A 17470-nucleotide genomic window follows, 5' to 3' on the forward strand; every position below is an offset into this window, starting at 1 on the left:
GACTCTACTTGCACAACGAAACAGATAAACTTGCATGGTGTATGGCTTCGGCAAGGACGATCCCCATGCTGGTGCCTCCTTTCCTGCTATCTCCACATCTCTTCTACTCTATTTCCCTTTCGGTCATCCCCACAGCCCTCTACCTCCAGGTAGATCATCCCACAGCCCTCTACCTCCAGGCAGCAGGGACTTCATTTCTGGCTTGGTAGGAGGCACTGGGAAGACCCTATGGGCTAGAACCTCACACAGACCTGCATTTCCAATCTGGCTCTGCCAGCTCATGGCACCGGGTCTCGGGCACTAGATCCTCAAGTGTTAAGAGCTGTGCTGCATGCCTAGTAGGGGCCAGTGTCCACTGGCCAGGGCTGGCTAGACGGAGAGGTCAGAGGGCACTGAAAGAGTACCCGTGGTTTTACCTTCGGACCTGGAAGAGGCCCAGCTCTCTCTCTGATGCATGGGTTTGCGGATGTCAGCAGGCACTGGAGTTCCTGGAGGGCTTGCTAAGACATGGAGGGCTGGACCCCAGCCCCAGTGCTTCTGGTTCCCGCAGGCCCGGCTGGGGTTGGAGGAAGGAATCGGGCAGAAGGTCGCAGGTGCTGCCGGTACTGCCCCTCCAGGAACTGAGGGGACCGGCCCGGGCTGTTCTCACACTGAGGCCAAACTGGTTTGTTTAAAGCCTGGCTTTTATGATTTCCCTTTTCTCCTTAAAACCCATTGGCAGCTCCCTGTAAGATATACTCTGAGATGTCAGCTCTTAGAGTAAAACGGTGATGTTAGCTCCAGCAGGAGTTCAGGGACGCCCAGGCATACGGGAGACAGGCACGACCCACGTACCTTTATCTCTCAAGGAGATAAGAGAAGACGTGATTGTTCTGTCTCCCCCTTCACGGGACACAGTTGTGGGAAATGCCATTCAGACTTGGTAGACACTCCCGCTGTACCTGTGTATGCGTGTAAATCTCCATGCTTTTTTTCACTAACAAATGGCACTGTCTCTCGTCTCTCTTCATTTGTTGGCTGTGAGGGGTTTTTTTGTTGGCAGGACGGTCTTATTTCCTTAGCACAACCCTAACCAGCTTACTCTTCTCTAAGAACCACCCTGTAGCCTGGGATGATGCAATGAGATTCTCTCTTCCAGAAATGTGGACTCAGTCCTGAGAGACACAGTGTGCACAGAGTCCGGGGTGGGGAGAGGGAGACAGGGAGGGACAGGGAGAGGGGAGAGAGACAGTGAGGCAGACATGTGGGAAGAAGCAGAGGAACTGATTCTAGAGTTCTTTTCATCTGAGGTACAGTTCCAGTGAGTTCTAGCTGCCAATCCATGAGCCGCTCCACATCCTGCAAAAATCCCTTTTGGATTTATGCTGATTGCAACCAATATAACCTGCACGGAGATATTCCCATGGCCCTCATGAGGAAGCCCAGATTCCTGGACATGGTAACAAAGCTCTCCATGATCCGATCCGACGCCTGCTTATCCCTCCATCTCTTATCTCAACACATTCGCTTCCTACTCTAGATTTCAGTCATATTTGACACTTTTTAACTTGTTCCGGCCTTAGGCGTGCTGTTTTCTCTCTGCTTGTAACACTCTTTCCTCCTCCTCTTTGCCTGATCTATATCTATTTGATCTTCACATTATCAGTGTGAGTGTGCCGCTTCCTCCAGGAAGCCCTCCCAGATATATAGCTTCTTCTCCATATTCTTGGAGTAACTTTAGCTGCCTGGTGACTTGTCTTTCTTTCTCCCTAGATTTTGAATTTTGCGAGGGCAAAGGTCTCAGTCGCAACTGTGTTTGGGTGTCTAGCATAGTATCTGGTACTTGGTAGGCACCCAGTACTGGTAAAAGGAATGAATGGCGGGCCTCCTTGCCATAAGTCACCTACCCCAGTGGCAGACTGACAACACTGAAAAGAAAAAATGAAAACTGCTTTGGCCTCAAGCTATAGACTGTCAGTTGGAAATATTCCCGAGGTAAAGAATCAGATACTGCCATGGTTTGGGAATATCCTATTACCTTCATTGTATCTAGCCCCCCACCCCATTTAATGATTGTGCCAGGGTTTCTAATTAGAGAAAAGGCCTCATGCATTTATTGATTCAAATGTGCTGCATCACCAGGGAGATTTTGAGTGTAAGGTTAGAATTTAGCATATCAGAAACTCAATCCATTTGAGATCTCTCAAAGAGGTTTGCCCTTGGGTCATTTAGCACAGCCTTTCATAGTCACTGAAAACCGTTGTCATGGTAATCATGGAACCTTTCATGATTTTTGTATATGAGCTAATGAAGATACTGGAAACAGCCCAAAGGAATTCATACTTGGGTGTGCATTTGTCTCCATATTAACCCAGTCATTGTTTTGAACACACATCTGGCCCTGGGCTGATTCTCTTGGCTCTTGGTAATGACAGGAATAAATAAGCAACTGATTCCTTTTTAGTATTTTAGGCTTGGAGGCTGTGGCTGGCTGCCCTTTTGGTCTCACTTCAACAGGAAATCCCATATGGAGGGTTTAAAGGAGCAGAAGGAAAAAAGAATGGTGTGTGAAGCAAATATCTTTCTTATATCTCGGATTATTAATGTCGCTGATTTCAAGCATCTAAATTTAATGCCTCTAAAGAAGTTTCAGTTGTAGAGAGCACAGAACATTAACTATATCTATGGCATTTCTTTTATGGCCCTTTATAAATATGCTTTAACTTAAGCCTCCATCAAATCCACAAATTTAGGACCAGGTATCTCGGTGTGCTTATAGCATTTGAACGTGAGCCTTTCCATCTATGTCTCGTCCTACTAGTGATTTTCCAATATCTATTCTTCCTCCTTTCCTGTAATACAACCCCCTGCTTTTTTAGCTTGGGCATGTGGATGCTTGGAATCAAGACATTTCCCATTCTCCCTTAATAATGGCTAGTGATATTTAAGCAGAAGTGGTGTATTTGATTTCCTGGACTTCTCTTTAAAGGGATGGGTATGCATCCTTCTACATCCCTTCCTGCCAACTGGAATATGGACATGATGGGTGGAGCTGGGGCACCCATTTTGGACAGTGAGTTGAGAGGCATGTTGCGGAGAGCAGAATTGTAAGGTAGAAAGAGTCTGGATCCCTGAAGATGGTGAAGATTCCCTAAAAGTCCAGACTGACTATGTTCATTGGAGAGAAAAAGAAAACTTCAGTCTTACTTAAGCAGTTGTTATTCTAGATTCCCTGTCATCTAATCTTAACTGATATACCATCCAAAAATGAAATTTATTTTCCTCTGTTCACTGATTAGGTGTGAAACCTTCTGGGCTTTGCTGTGAGATTTACCTTCTGATCCCAGAGCATGCCGGAAGGAGGGCAGATTTGTATGAGCTAGACAGAATTTTCTGGTATGGGGAACTGACATTTCAATGGCAAGAAAATACCTACTCAGGCTTAGCCATAGAGACATAGTGTTACCTGGTCTTTGTATGTGCATTTCAAAATGCTCCAATATAATGGAACCACAGATCTCTCCCCTAAAATCAGCACTCCTCTCTCAAATGCTTTTCGGGATGAAGTAGGTGATAAGTAATAATCATTACCTATCAGTCTGAATGCAAAACAACTGAAGTAAAGTCAAAAAGCCCCCAAACCTCCCAAATTATCTGAAACAAGTAGAACAGCCCTCTACATGAGAGACACAAACCTTATGCTAATGAGGAATTGCAATTTTACTTACTGAACTTGGGCCTTTTGATCTTCTTGTTCATGTCTTTATTTGAGTGTATTCCTGTCACCAGCAAAACTACATGGAGAAAATGAAAGAAACGCTAATCAGTATCATTTTACCCAAACACTTTCTCTCTTTTGACCCTTATCATCGCTTCCATCACATGTTAAAATAGTCTCATCGGTAGAACTAATGTTCCCTTAAATGAAGGTTGGGGGAATCAGATGGATGTTCGTGTACTTTTCCTGGCTGCTGCTGAGGGAGGCTTCCAAAAACACCTCCCGGGCACCTGTCCTCTGTTTTGCTGCTTTGCATTTCACCATCCCGAGTCTGCCCTCTCCGGTCGCCAAAAGAGGAAATGGGGGGCCTGAGAAGTCCACTCATTCGGTTGGGGCCAGAAATAAATGATCGAGGTAGGGTGAGCACCGGGGCCTTCCTGAGCTCTCTCCTCTGCGCCACACGGAGTTTTCCAAAGGGCTAATTTCAAACTGGCCCGAGCATTGCGCATGCGTGCGTGTATATGCGTGCGCATATAGGCGCATGCGTGCGTGCTCGTGAGGGAGATAAGGAAGGTAGCGTGGAGGGGATATGTAGAAAACCACAGGGGAGGGCTGTCTAGGAGAGGAAGACAAGGAGAGAGCTGGGGAGAAGAGGGGGCGTGGCCACAGGGGGTGAGGGGTGACCAGAGTGTCCCCTGGTGGTCCGCTGCACCAGCACTTGCTTCCCGGCCCTGTCAAGGCCAACTGCAGCTAGTTGACCTTCCTCCTCAGAAACAGGAGCGGAGCAGCTTTGGGATACTGCTCTCTTGAGGAAGTACAGCAGCAGAGGAAGAAGGGAGAGCTCTTTATCCTTTTGAGTTCAAAGTCGTATTACCAGCTTGAGCCTTGTGTTTTTAAAAAATAGCACTGACCATTTTTTTCCTTATTACCAGAATAGGACTTGTGCCTCACAGAAGAATGTAAAAAACACTAGGAACATTATAGAAAACACAGATGAACACAAAAGATACATATTTTCATGTTTTCTATATGTATACATATTCATGCAGGTGCTTTTCTTAAACAAGCATCTTATCAAGCTCACACTGTTTGCAATGTTTTGTAATTTATTTCTACTTCAGGATATATACAGACATTTTTCCTGGTCATTAAGTGTTCCTCTCACAGTAATTTTGAGGGCCTGAAAAGTATTGTACTATAAGGATGTACCATGATTTAGTCATCTTCTGACTTAATATAAATAGCTTCCTCCTTGCCCTGATCCGTTGTTATTTCCTTTAAATAAATTAAATAAATAGGATTTCTTGTCTGAAATATAGGCCCACTTAGAATTTTGGTACATATTGTGAACATTTCTCATAGCATTTTTTTATTAGTAATGTCTGAAAATGCTCACGTCTCTGTACTGACGCTAGTTCTACCTGTAGATGGAAAAACAATGTTTTCCTTTCAAAAAGCTAACCAATTCTCCATTCTTCTTCCTTCCTCTCCAGGCGTCTTCTACCTTATCCACTGCTTAACATGCTTCTATTTTAGCCACTTTTTTTTTTTTTTCCTTTTTTTTAGAAACTCACTTTCTGGGTAGGGTTGGGACTCCAGGGGTAAATATAAGATGTTAGAGTAATCAAAACAGGTGTTCTACTTCATGGTGTCTGTGTGTGTGTGTGACAACACAAATGTTTAATTTAGATATAAATGGACCTGGGAATTCTTGATTAGCAACTACCTTTGAAGGAAAATGTCACCAGGGTTTGCTAAGAAAATTGTTATTTAGCGGCACTTCAGGGGCTCAGTGGGTTAAAGCCTCTGCCTTCAGCTTGGGTCGTGGTCCCGGGGTCCTGGGATTGAGCTCCGAGTCAGGCTCTCTGCTCAGCGGGGAGCCTGCTTCCCCTCTCTCTCTGCCTGCCTCTCTGCCTACTTGTGATGTCTGTCTGACAAATAAATAAATAAAATCTTTAAAAAAAAAAGAAGGAAATTGTTATTTATCCTGAGATTATCTAGCTATTCTGCACCCATGACGCAGCTCCTGAATTATCCCCAGAATTATCCCCAATATCCTCAGCTCGTGCTACTGCTGGACAGCTGACGTAGCATGTCCTGAGAGAACAGACACATGAAAGAGAACTGAGTGGGAACCACAGGTCTAGCCAAGTGGAATGAAGGCAGACATTTTTGAGGTGTTATTTACTTCTGGGGTTTGGGTGGATGTGAGTGTCCTGGAGGTCTAATTTTTATAGGAGTCTCTGTGTCATTTAACTCTGTGCGAAGACACGTCTTCATTTTATACACAAAAACAACGAATCCTAGAATATTTTAAAGAACAAATACTAAATAAATATGGAGAAGAAAATTAAGCAAGTTCATTAGAAGGAATAATTGAAATAGTCATACATTTGGGTATCAATTCTTCGGGAAAACCAAATACTGTCCTTCTGGGCCTCTGTGCCTGTGGCAAGTGGTTTCTGAGTCTCCATATCATTAGGACTATAAATATTTCAGTAAGACCACCCCATCACTTGCATTTGCTCACCCACGACCCTCCAGGCTGAAAACATGCATAGCTGGGTTCAGTTTTACCACAGTGGTTAATAAAGTCATTATTTTCAATGGTACACATTGGCCCACTCCTCAGCTTGGAATCTTGTTAATTAAAACTCCCCAGAAACCACTCCTCAAGGGGAGGGCTGGTCAATAAGGCTGATAATGTGCTTGTGCCCTGGAGTCTTCATTCCTTGACTGTAAGGCTTCTCTTGCTATGCTGAAGTGGTGAATTGAGTATTGAATTTGGGAAACAGAAAAATCAGTCTGGTGTTGCTTTTCTTGGGAAGCCAAGCAGAGCACAGGGATGGATGGCTGATTCTCACTTCAAAGTACAAAGTGGACCACAGGTCTGAAATCCAGTCCCTTCTGGCAACTGAGGCCATTAGTGTCTAGAAGGCTTGAGGAAATTAAATCTAGAGTCCAAAGTTCTAAGGCAATCATGGTTTATGCAATTTGCAGCAATACTTCTCAACTGTTTAAAAATCAGTGTTCTAGTTTTGAACAACATTGACTAAAGTTCCCTTCCTTTGACATCAGTGCTTGAAATTTCAAAATAAGCTGAATGTTGAAATTACTTTTTCAGATAAAAGATCTCCTTCCACTTCTCACTCTCTTCCTCTCTAGAGTAGCCATCAGTAGCGTTAAGATGGAGGAGGCGTAATTGTTTTAGAATTAAATAAATGATCCCCCAGATAGCTTATAGATAAAGAAATGCAAGTGAATGAGCTTAAAACAACATTCAATCTCATTAATGATAAAAATTGCAAGCCAGAGCCAAACCCAGGGGTAGTTTCCCATATTATGTCAGTAAATACTGAAAACAAGATGATACTTAATCTTGGCATGGATTTGAGATTAGGGCATTTAGGTACGCTGTTGGTGAAGTTTAAGAAGGTGGAGTCATTCTGGAAAGCCATTTGGTAATATATTTCAACAGCCCTAAAAAGAGTTATATTCTTTGTCCTAGGAAATATACCTCTAGGAATATATCCCAAATTATAATTAGAGATATAGACAAAAACTTATGTAAAAAATGTTCACTAAACATTATTTATAATGATAGTCTGGAAATAATGAAATGCTGGAAATGTCCCAACAGTAGGGGTACCCTGAGCATTTACTACAAATGATGTGTTAAAGAATATTAAACAAACTGGCAAGTGCTCAGCTCTAACCTGAAGAATGATTCGGACAAAATTAGAATATATCCAGAGAGAAATAAGTGGAACAAACATACCAAAATGTTTGTAATGATGGCATTGTCGTTTCCATTTTTATTTTGTATATTTTTGCCATTTTATAGTATTTTTCATATATAAATCTCATATTTTATAAAGAATATGTTTCTTTTACAATTAAAAAAAGACAAGATAAACTGTGTTTTTTAACTGGGTTATATTGAAATCGATTAGATTTATGAAAATGAAAAGGGCTACCAAAATCATCAGTATGGTTAATCGGCGCTCCTATCCCAGTCTTCTGGCCAGTCATGAATTATCATCAGAATTCACTTACTTTCAAGAAAGACATGAAGTGCCATGACATCTAATCAATGATCAAATCAAGAAGCTCTTACTGAAAACTTATTATGTGTCTACAACTTTTATAGAAATGCCTCCGTGTACCCCATAAACTCCAGGGCCCCTCAGGATACTAACTCTAGTGGTATTGACAAGGACTCTCTCCTTGACCAAACTCTAATGGGGCTCCTCCAAGCCCTCTTCCCAACTGGACTTTGACACTGGGCTTCAGTGTTCCTCCTTGTTGGTCCTGCATCACCCGGTTTTAGCAAGAATCCTATTTAGAGAGAATCCCCCACCCTTGATAGATATCTGATCACCCTGGTCTGCCTTTAGCAAGAATCATGTCAGATAGGTTTAGCAAGAATCCTCCACCCTTGATGTCTTCTCTCAGTAATTTCCAACCACCGACCCCCCGCAACCTGCTTCTCAGATATAAATCTCCATGTCCCTTGTTATATTTGGAATTGAGCCCATTTCTACAGTGAGATCTCCTCGATTGGAGTAGTTCCTGATTAAAATCTATATTTACCACTTTAAACACTCTCCAGCTCTGCTTCTCTTTAAGTGTCCACAGTGCCTTCCTGAAAACTGATTTACAAAGCAGATCATTTTAAAGCAGTTCAAATTTCCCCCAGGCTTTTTAAAAAAATTCTTTTTTTTTTTTTTTAAGATTGTATTTATTTATTTGACAGAGAGAGAGCACAAGTAGGCAGAGCAGCAGGCAGAGAGAGATGGGGAAGCAGGCTCCCCATTGAGCAGAGAACCCGGTGCGGGGCCCTATCCCAGGACCCTGAGATCATGACCTGAACCAAAGGCAGAGGCTTAACCCACTGAGCCACCCAGGCACCCCTCCCCCACGCTTTAATTTCATATTATGTACTCAATGAAACATCTAACGTCATATAAATCAGAGCTTCATAGCAAAGACAGGACGACTTATTCTCTACAATCATGTAAATCATAAAATTATGCTTCAAATCACAGAATATTAAAGCTGGGAAGAGCTTTGTAGGTTATCCTTTTATTTTATTAAGAAAAAAGACACAAAGGTCAAGGTTAACACCTTGGCTAAAGCTGCAGGTCTTTGGGGCAAAAGCTGGAACCAGATTGCAAGTTTGCTGACTACTGCCTTAGCTCATTTATTCCACTCACTCCCCATAAGCACAGTTGTGATTACACACAGTGCTCCAAAGACAGTGGCATAAAACTCTGCTGTATCATAAATTTGAGGATGTCTTAAACATGCTAGCTCTGATATATATTGAATACTTAATTGACATTAATTAAGGGGGGGATCATTTGACGGTACTGTGTGATATTTGATTTGTAGTATATATACACCCACACATTGGAATTAGGTGCACAGTTGGACTCTGATTCCTTACAAATCTAGCATCCCTAAGAATAATTTATTTTACAATATTTCTTGAGTGCCTATGAGATGTGCTCAGCATCGAAAATGCAGGACACAGCTCCTGCCAGCTGCCCTCAGTGAGTTCACAGCTCTGGGGGAGCCTGCCGAGTGGAAAGGGGAACATGACACAGCTATAATGAGAATCAATACAGGGCACCACAGAAGCCCTTAGGAAGATGGCCTGGTCAAATGGGGGAGGGGTGGTGGAAGGAAGCTTCCCCAGGACGAGTAGGGCTTGTGGGGGGTGTGGGAGTGAGAGGAAGATCATTCTGGGCAAGGGACCCAGCATGGTCAAAGGCCTGAAGGGGAAAAATGATGTGAGCCCTGAGGGACGGAGAAGGTCAGTACTTTTCAGTTCCTCAGAAGCCGGAGTGGGCTCTGTGGGGAGAAGGAGAGCAGAAGACAGCAAGGGGAGCCATATCAGGAAGGTCTTCCCAGCAAGCAAGATACTTTTAGAGTTATAGGTCCCATCCCAAAGACAAAGGGGAACCACGGAGGAGTTTAAGTCAAGAGTGGTGATCCGACGTGTTCTTTAGAGAGATTAATTGGGGTGTGGTTGAGAAGGAGTTGGAGGGGTCAGGATTTGGGGCAGGGAGGCTGTCCCAGTACTGAGGAGAGTGACAGGGAAATGGCCCTGGGATGGAGACAAGCAGTTGAGTAAGAGAGATGCTGGGGAGACAGACACGTGAGCACAGAGAGGGAATTGTGTGACAGGAATCTCCTTTACTGGCTCTGATTTCTTACCTTCTGAATGTGCAGCCCTGAGGGGAGAGAGTTCTGCAGAAAGACAGGTTGTGAGAGTCTGGGGACAAGGAAGGACAGTCAAGTGTCCCTTCTTGGTTCTGTCATATGGGGGACATGCAGAGTATGAAATGGCCTCGGGGTTTGCTGGCTTTGTGTGTTTTACAGCAGCTAAAGTCTTTCTATTCCTGACTCCCCACCTGCCCTACATAAGAAACACTAACCAGTTGGGCAGTATGGGAGGGGAGAGCCTCTCAAAGGGCAAACTGGAAATGAAGGGGCTTGAGCTTAGCAGGTTGGCGGGCGGTCTGGACTGGAAGCCACAGGGTCTCTCCGACTCCTGGTCTAGGCTCCTTCCACCCCGTGAGAGCCCTGTTGCCTTCCCTGTGTCTCCTCTTTCTCTTCTGTTCCCCAACTCTGCTGCAGAGACCTCCTCTACACAGACCTGGAACGTTCTGACTATATTCTGCATTGAATTTTGTCCCTTCTAAATTCATTGGTTGAAGTCCCAGCCCTCAAAACCCAATGTGACCTCATTTTGAAATAGATGTAATTGTTTAAGTTCTGATGAGGTTGTACTAGAGTAGGTTGGGCTCCTAATCCCCTATGACTAGTGTTATAAGAAAAGGAAATTTGGACACAAACAGATACTCATCCAACTGAGGAAGAACGCCACGTGAAGATGGTGGCAGAGATGCCAAGACATGCCAAAGATGGCCGCCAAACCTCCCGAAGGAGAGGGGCATGGAGCACAGGCTCCATCACAGCCCTCTGAAGAAACCAACCCTGCTGACACTTTGGTTTTGGACTTCTAGCTTTCAGGACTGTGAGAGGATAAAACTGCACTGTTTCAAGCCACTCAGCCTGTGGTATTTTGTCATGGCACCCTAGCAAACGAATACAATGTCCAAAAAGTCTTCGCACCCTACCCTGGTAGGAGTAAGGCAGTGATTCCCATAGGGTTGCTCTCTCCAACGTGGCCAGGGCACAGCGGGGGTCAAGATTAATAGATAATCACCCTTGGGCTTAATGCTAACCCCATCAATCCTTTTCTTTCCTGAAGCCCAACTGTGGCTCCTCCAGAGCCTACCTGAAATTGTGTTCTCTGCTGATAACGGGTGTGGGTTCCATCTGTGAGAGCATGAGTCACCAGTGTACAAATAAGGACATGTCAGTGATGAGATTTTTTTTTTTAAATAAGCATTAAGATTTCTGAATTCAGAATCTGTAAATATATTCCATCTGAAACATTTGCTAGTTGCTGAAGAAGGCAAGATATGTGTGTGTATATGTGTGTAACATGTACACACATGTGATACACAATTTTGCTTTATACAAGAATATATACACACGTACATCTTGAATTTGATCTACACTTAACATTCTCACTTAAACATCTCTCTAAAATGTTTATCATAAAAAGATACACTGTACTGTTTATATGCTCTGTCTTGGTTTAAGCCTCTTCTTGGCAAGATTCTTTGGACCTTAGGAAAATGTTAAAAGCGTATCCAGATACACACATAAAAGTACTTACCAAGGAACATTTCAATAACAGATGCCTTCATAGTGAGGACAACAATCCCCATAAATATCAAAATGGCGCCCTGGAGAGGAAGAAACAATAACACCATCATATTTCAGCCAAGAGTTCTGAACTGATACATGGAGTGTAGGGAGGGGCCCCTTCATTTTGCTTCTTTCATTGCTCCCCGGGGTCTCCGGATTCCTCCAGCTTTCTCTAAGGAGCCCCCAGAGATGGCAGTGGCCCGACTCACTGGTACCCAGAGAGCCCGCCTCCTCAGGTAGAAATCCCATTCTAGCCATCAGCCCCCGTTCTTCAGAGAAGTGAAGAATTGACTCCATAATTTTGGGAATAGGTTCAAGCCGTCTTCAGATTAGGACAAAAGCTATTCTTAGGTATTGAGAGACTCTTTTTATTTTTATTTATTTATTTATTTATTTATTTATTTATTTTAGATTTTATTTATTTATTTGACAGAGAGAGATCACAAGTAGGCAGAGAGGCAGGTGGGGGAGGGGGAGCAGGTTCCCCACTGAGCAGAGAGCCCAATGTGTGGCCCATCCCAGGACCCTGGGATCATGACCTGAGCCAAAGGCAGAGGCTTTAACCCACTGAGCCACCCAGGCGCCCCAAGAGACCCTTTTTAGATTACAGATAAACGATGCATTCATCATTCATGCAATAGTCTTTATTAAACTCCCATTACATGCCAGGTATTGTTAGGGAGGGGGTGATAAAAACTGAATGAAGAACTAGTTCTTGCTCTTAAAAGATTTACAGTTTACTACAAGTGGGAAAACATATATAGACACAAATAACCTTAACATTAGGAAGTGTGCAGGCTCCATAAGGGAGTATAGGGAGAGTTTATAGACCAGTGGTTCTCAAACTTTGATGCATATTAGGATCATTTGGGAGTTCTAAAAGACCCTGGTGCACGGGCTGTACCCCAGACCAGTTGAATCAGAATCTCTTAAGGTGGGATCTAGGCGTTAAGTTTTTAAAAGCTCCCTGGGTAATTCCAATGTGCTGACAAGTGTGAGATCCAGTGATTTAGCAAAGAGTTCCTAAATCTTACATGCATAGGAATCCCCTGGGGATCTTGTTAAAATGCAGATTCTACTCCAGTAGGCCTGGGAAAGTACCAGAGAATCCCCCCAAAGCCAGGGAATTTTACAGGAAGGAGAGATTATATCAGCCATGGGAAAAAGAGAAAGTCTGTTAGAGGGAATAGCAACTGGGTCAATTTTGAAAGGCAAACAGTTTGGACATGAAGAAACAGACGTGACCCCAAGTGGGAGGAACAGCATTGACAGGGGCAGAGTGGTTATGAAGATGCTGTTGATCTATATGGGGTTTCCTCCTTCTCTTGGGGCTGGGAGATAACCCTAAAAGTTTTGTTCATCCTACCATTACTCACTACCTAGAGCATATACTTTGTACTCTATTTGGTCTCAAGTCTTCACAACAAGACAGTGTGGTAGATTTTATGATCCCTTCAGGAAATGAAGGCTTAGAAAAGTTACATGTCACTCCCCTGGTGACCGGACAGTCAGCAGGACGAGATTGGAGGTGGGAGTGGTGGGAAAAACCTGCCCTGGGCATGGACAACAAGGAAGAGCCTTGTCTGTAGAGAATTGAAAGCTTAAGGTTGGTCTGCTTTTTATTACTTTTATAAGCTAGCAGTTCTAAGCAATGTCAAGGATAAAGCACACCTACCTTCTGGGGTAGATGGCTCTCATTACATCCTCTCTGTCCAATGCCACCACTGTGGGGCTGAAATCTGGCATTCATACCCTACATGTCTCTATGCCCCGTAGTGTCCTGCTGAATCTGCTCTCTAAGGGAAAAAATCCCCGACTTGTAATGTTTGTTGATTTCTGTGTGTAAATCTTCCATGGTTGATTTTGAAGCTGCCAAAGTAGAGAATTTGAAACATAATCTGGTACTAGCTACGTCCAGGGCAGGCTTATAGCCAGTATTTAGTTTCAGGACTATGTAGATTTTATTAACAAAAAGCAATTATCAAATTATGGTCGAAGTAGTAAAACAAGTACCTAATGCAATTAACTTAAATAAATCTGTTTAGTATATGAAAGATTTTATCACAAACAATTAAATTAGGCAGCAAGAGCAACCTCAGACAGAACTGATGATTTTGTTAATTTCCAGCAACAATTGCAATATGTTAAATTTCCTAATAAAGGTAGATGACTACTGGTTACATAATAGACAGATAATGTTTTTGGTTTCAAAAATAGAAATAAAACCATGCGTGCAATCTATTTGCAATTTGATGCTTAAGTAGCTGGGTTATGTTTTAGAAATAGGATGATAACAAGTAACAATTTGTTTGTCTTTTCCTATTTTGAAACGCTCCAGAACAACTTACTTGTTTTCAGGCCTAAACAGTTACCTTTCTTCTAGGATAAATGCAGTACAGGAAATTGCCCCTCTGTCCCCCGCCTAAGCCAGCCCCACCAATCGCCTGTTACTGTTCAGCTTTGCAGATTTCAAGTCACCTTGACTTCTCCTTCTCTTTCTCCACATCTTCTCTCTCAGCCAAGCCTGTTGGCGCAACACTCATACTCTATCCAGAATCTGGCCCAATCTTCTCATTTCCCCATTGCCGTCTGCTCAGGCTATGCTTCCTGTCTCATGGATTACTGTAATCAGCCTCCTAACAAACGTCTCCCTCTCCCTCTGACTCCATGATCCACATAGCAGCCAGCATGACCTGGTTCAAAGTACATCAGTTCCCAGCATTCCTTAGATCAAAACTCTAACGTGGCTTCCCACCATACCCAGAATCAAAGCCAAAGTCTAGTCAAGTGGCTTATGACCCTATGTGGCTCCTGACCTCATTTCTCCCTCACCTATTAAGGTCTGGGCATACTGGTCTCCTGGCTGTTTCTAGAACACACACCTCATGGTCTCTGCACTTACTGTTTCCTCTACCCGGATGCTCTTCCCCCAGATGAGAACATGATTAACTTCCTCATTTCTTCCAAGTCTTCGCTTCAATGTTACCATCTCTTGAGATGTCCCCTTACCACTCAGCTTAAGTTTGTAATCCGTCTCCTACCCACAACCAGCTGCTACACCCTATTTTTTCTACTATTTTTTTATGTTACTATCATCATTGACATACTTTATGGTTTAGGTATTTTATTTGTTTATTGTTTGTTTTCTCCACTAGAATGCAGGCTCCATGAGGGCAGGGATTTGTACTTTATTTTTTATGTGGTCAATAGATACACATTGAATCAATGAGTGAGTAGCTAAGGCTCTCTCTCCTTTCCCTAGGAAATAAAAAGAGGAAAGAAAACAAAGACAATCTTATGAATACACTAAAAACTAGTGCATTGTACACTTTCAATTTCTGGCATGTGATTTATCTCTCAATAAACATTATCGATAGTCAACAAGCAGAGGGAAGATGGATTGCAGAGAGAAATGCTTGCAGATCTGTCTTACAACTTTAGGAGACATAAAGTATCTGATCTTTCCATGCTGGGATGGGTGGATAAAAACAAACAGGATTCCAGGAAACACTCTAACCCTGGAGGAATTATCACCCAAATGCTGACTCGCTCCTGATGGAACAGGACCAGAATCACTCTGATTTCTTGGAGTCAGAATGTTTTCAGACCTCTTTCTCACCACTTCAGTTTCTGTCCTAGCTTGGTCTAGTTTCTCATGCCTTGAAACAGAGAGGTGCCTTTTAAAATGTGTGTAAAAAAATTCAAACCCTCTCTTAACCATTACAGAGGTTGGGGATAAGGATGGCCACCACCCCTGTTAAGCAGTTGCTGCAGACTGTCCTGTGACACGAAGCTGTGGCATGCGCAGGAATGCTAGAGCCCTACATTCCCACGTGTTCACTGGGGTTTGAACAGAAACAAAATAATCAGAGTTTCCAAAAACTTGTGTTACTGATTGGAGAATTTATGGCTTGTGCCATGAGCTGTAAATATAGAGTCCCGAATATGAAGTTCTGTTGAGGCATGAGACTTGATTGTGAGATAAAAAGACATACCGATGCAAGTAGAGTAGACAGCCAATTTAATTCAGTCCTTTTTTTGCCCAGAGTTAGAAAAGAGCAAGTTGGTAATAAATAATAACATCACCTTATATTTATATGATTCTTCAGGGTTTTTTTCTCCCATTATTTTTTTTATTCGGATAAAATATACAAATGTAAAATGTACTGTCTAAACCACTTTTTAAGAGTACAGTTCAACAGGATTAAATACACTCTTAATGTGCCATCATTGGCGCCATCCATTTCTAGAACTCTTTTTGTCTTGTAAAACTGAAATTCCAACACATTAAATAAAAACTCTCCATTTCCCCTATCTCCCAAGCTCCTGGCAACCACCAGGCTGCATTCTGCCTCTAGGATTTTGACTCCTCTAAGTATTTAATTTAAGTGGAATCAAACAGTATTTGTTTTTTTGTGACTGGCCCAGGTCAAATAGAATAATGTTTTCAGGGCTCATCCATGTTGTAGCATATGTCAGAGTTTCTTTCTTTTTAAGACTGAATAATATTGCATTGCATATATAAACCATAGTTTACTTATCTGTTCATCTGCTGATGAACTCTTGGTTTGTGTCTACATTTTAGTTATTGTGAAAAATGTCGCTATAAACATGGATGTACAAATCTCTCTGAGACCCTGTTTTCTTTCTTATTTTATTTAAAGATTTCATTTACTTATTTGACAGAGAGATGCAGTGAAAGGAGGAACATAAGCAGAGGGACCAGCAGAGGGAGAGGGAGAAGCAGGCTTCCTGCCAAGCAGGGAGCCCAGTGTGGGGGCTCGATCCCAGGACCCTGGGATCATGACCTGAGCCAAAGGCAGACGCTTAATGACTGAGCCACCCAGGTGCCCCGAGACCCTGCTTTCAATTCTTTTGTGATTATTATACCTCAGAAGGAAATCACTAGATTGTATAGTAGCTTTTTTTTTTTTTTTTTAGTTTTTTGAGGAAACAGCGTACTGTTTTCAGAACAGCTGTGCCATTTTGCATTCCCACTAACAATGCTCAAGTCTTCCAGCATCAGAGTCTCACCAACACCTCCTATTTTCTGTCTCTTTTGGTAGTTGTCATTTTAACAGGTGTGGAGTGGCATCTCATTGCAGTTTTGATGTGCATTTCCCCCATAATTAGTGATGTTGAACATCTTTTTGAGTGCTTATTGGCTACTTGTCAATCTTTGGAAAAGGTCTATTCTAGTCCCTTGCCTAGTTTCAAATTACGTTGTTTTCTTGTTGAATTTAAGGGTTACCTATACTTTTGGATATTAATCTCTTACCACATATGATTTGCAAATATTTTCTCCCATTTTTTTGTACTTTGTTTACAGTGTCTTGGATGCACAAAATTTTTAAATTTTCCTGAAGACTCATGTGTCTATTTTTCTTTTGTTGTCTATGCCCCTTGGGTGTCATATCTAAGAAATCACTGTCCACCCCAATGTCATACAGCATTTGTCCTCTGTTTTCTTCTAAGAGTTTTTTAGCTTTGGGTCTTACATTTAGATCTTTGATCCATTTGAGTTAGTACTTGTTTAAGGTGTTAGGTAAGTGTCCAACTTTATTCTTTTGCATATGGATATCCTCTTCTCCCAGCACCATTTGTTGAAGAGAATATCTGTTCCTATTGAATGATCTTGGCACTCTTGTCAAAAATCATTTGACCATAACGTAAGGGTTAATTTTTGGCTCTCCATTCTATTCCATTGGTATATACGTCTACCTCTATGCCAGACTCACACTACTTCGATTACTATAGCTTGGTAGTAAGCTTTCTAACGGGAATTGTGCCTCTTCCAGCTTGCCTCTTCTTTTTAAAGACTGTTTTGGCTAATTGGTGTCCCTTGAGGTCCCATATAAATTTTTGGATGGGTTTTTCAATTTCCGCAGAAAACATCGTTGGGATTTTGATAGGTACTGTGTTGAATCTGTAGGTTGCTTTTGGTAGTATTAAGATCTTAACAATATGAAGTCTTCCAATTTATGA

General features: G+C 42.4%; 1 protein-coding gene across 5 annotated transcripts in view; it reads right to left on the bottom strand.

Annotated features, from left to right (window-relative positions):
* The window catches only part of VIT (vitrin), a 95952-nt gene that overhangs the window by 61899 nt on the left and 16583 nt on the right, over nucleotides 1-17470 (bottom strand). For all 5 annotated transcript variants that reach the window (XM_082745624.1, XM_082745622.1, XM_082745621.1 and 2 more), the window contains exons 2-3: nucleotides 11454-11523; nucleotides 3708-3773 (exon numbers count right to left, since the gene is read on the bottom strand). In XM_082745624.1, the coding sequence (XP_082601750.1) occupies nucleotides 3708-3773; nucleotides 11454-11505 (118 nt within the window). In that variant the 5' untranslated portion in view covers nucleotides 11506-11523. The remainder of the gene's footprint in view (nucleotides 1-3707; nucleotides 3774-11453; nucleotides 11524-17470) is intronic.

Source organism: Mustela nivalis (assembly GCF_964662115.1).
Source record: "Mustela nivalis genome assembly, chromosome: 8".
Classification (NCBI taxonomy): domain Eukaryota; kingdom Metazoa; phylum Chordata; class Mammalia; order Carnivora; family Mustelidae; genus Mustela; species Mustela nivalis.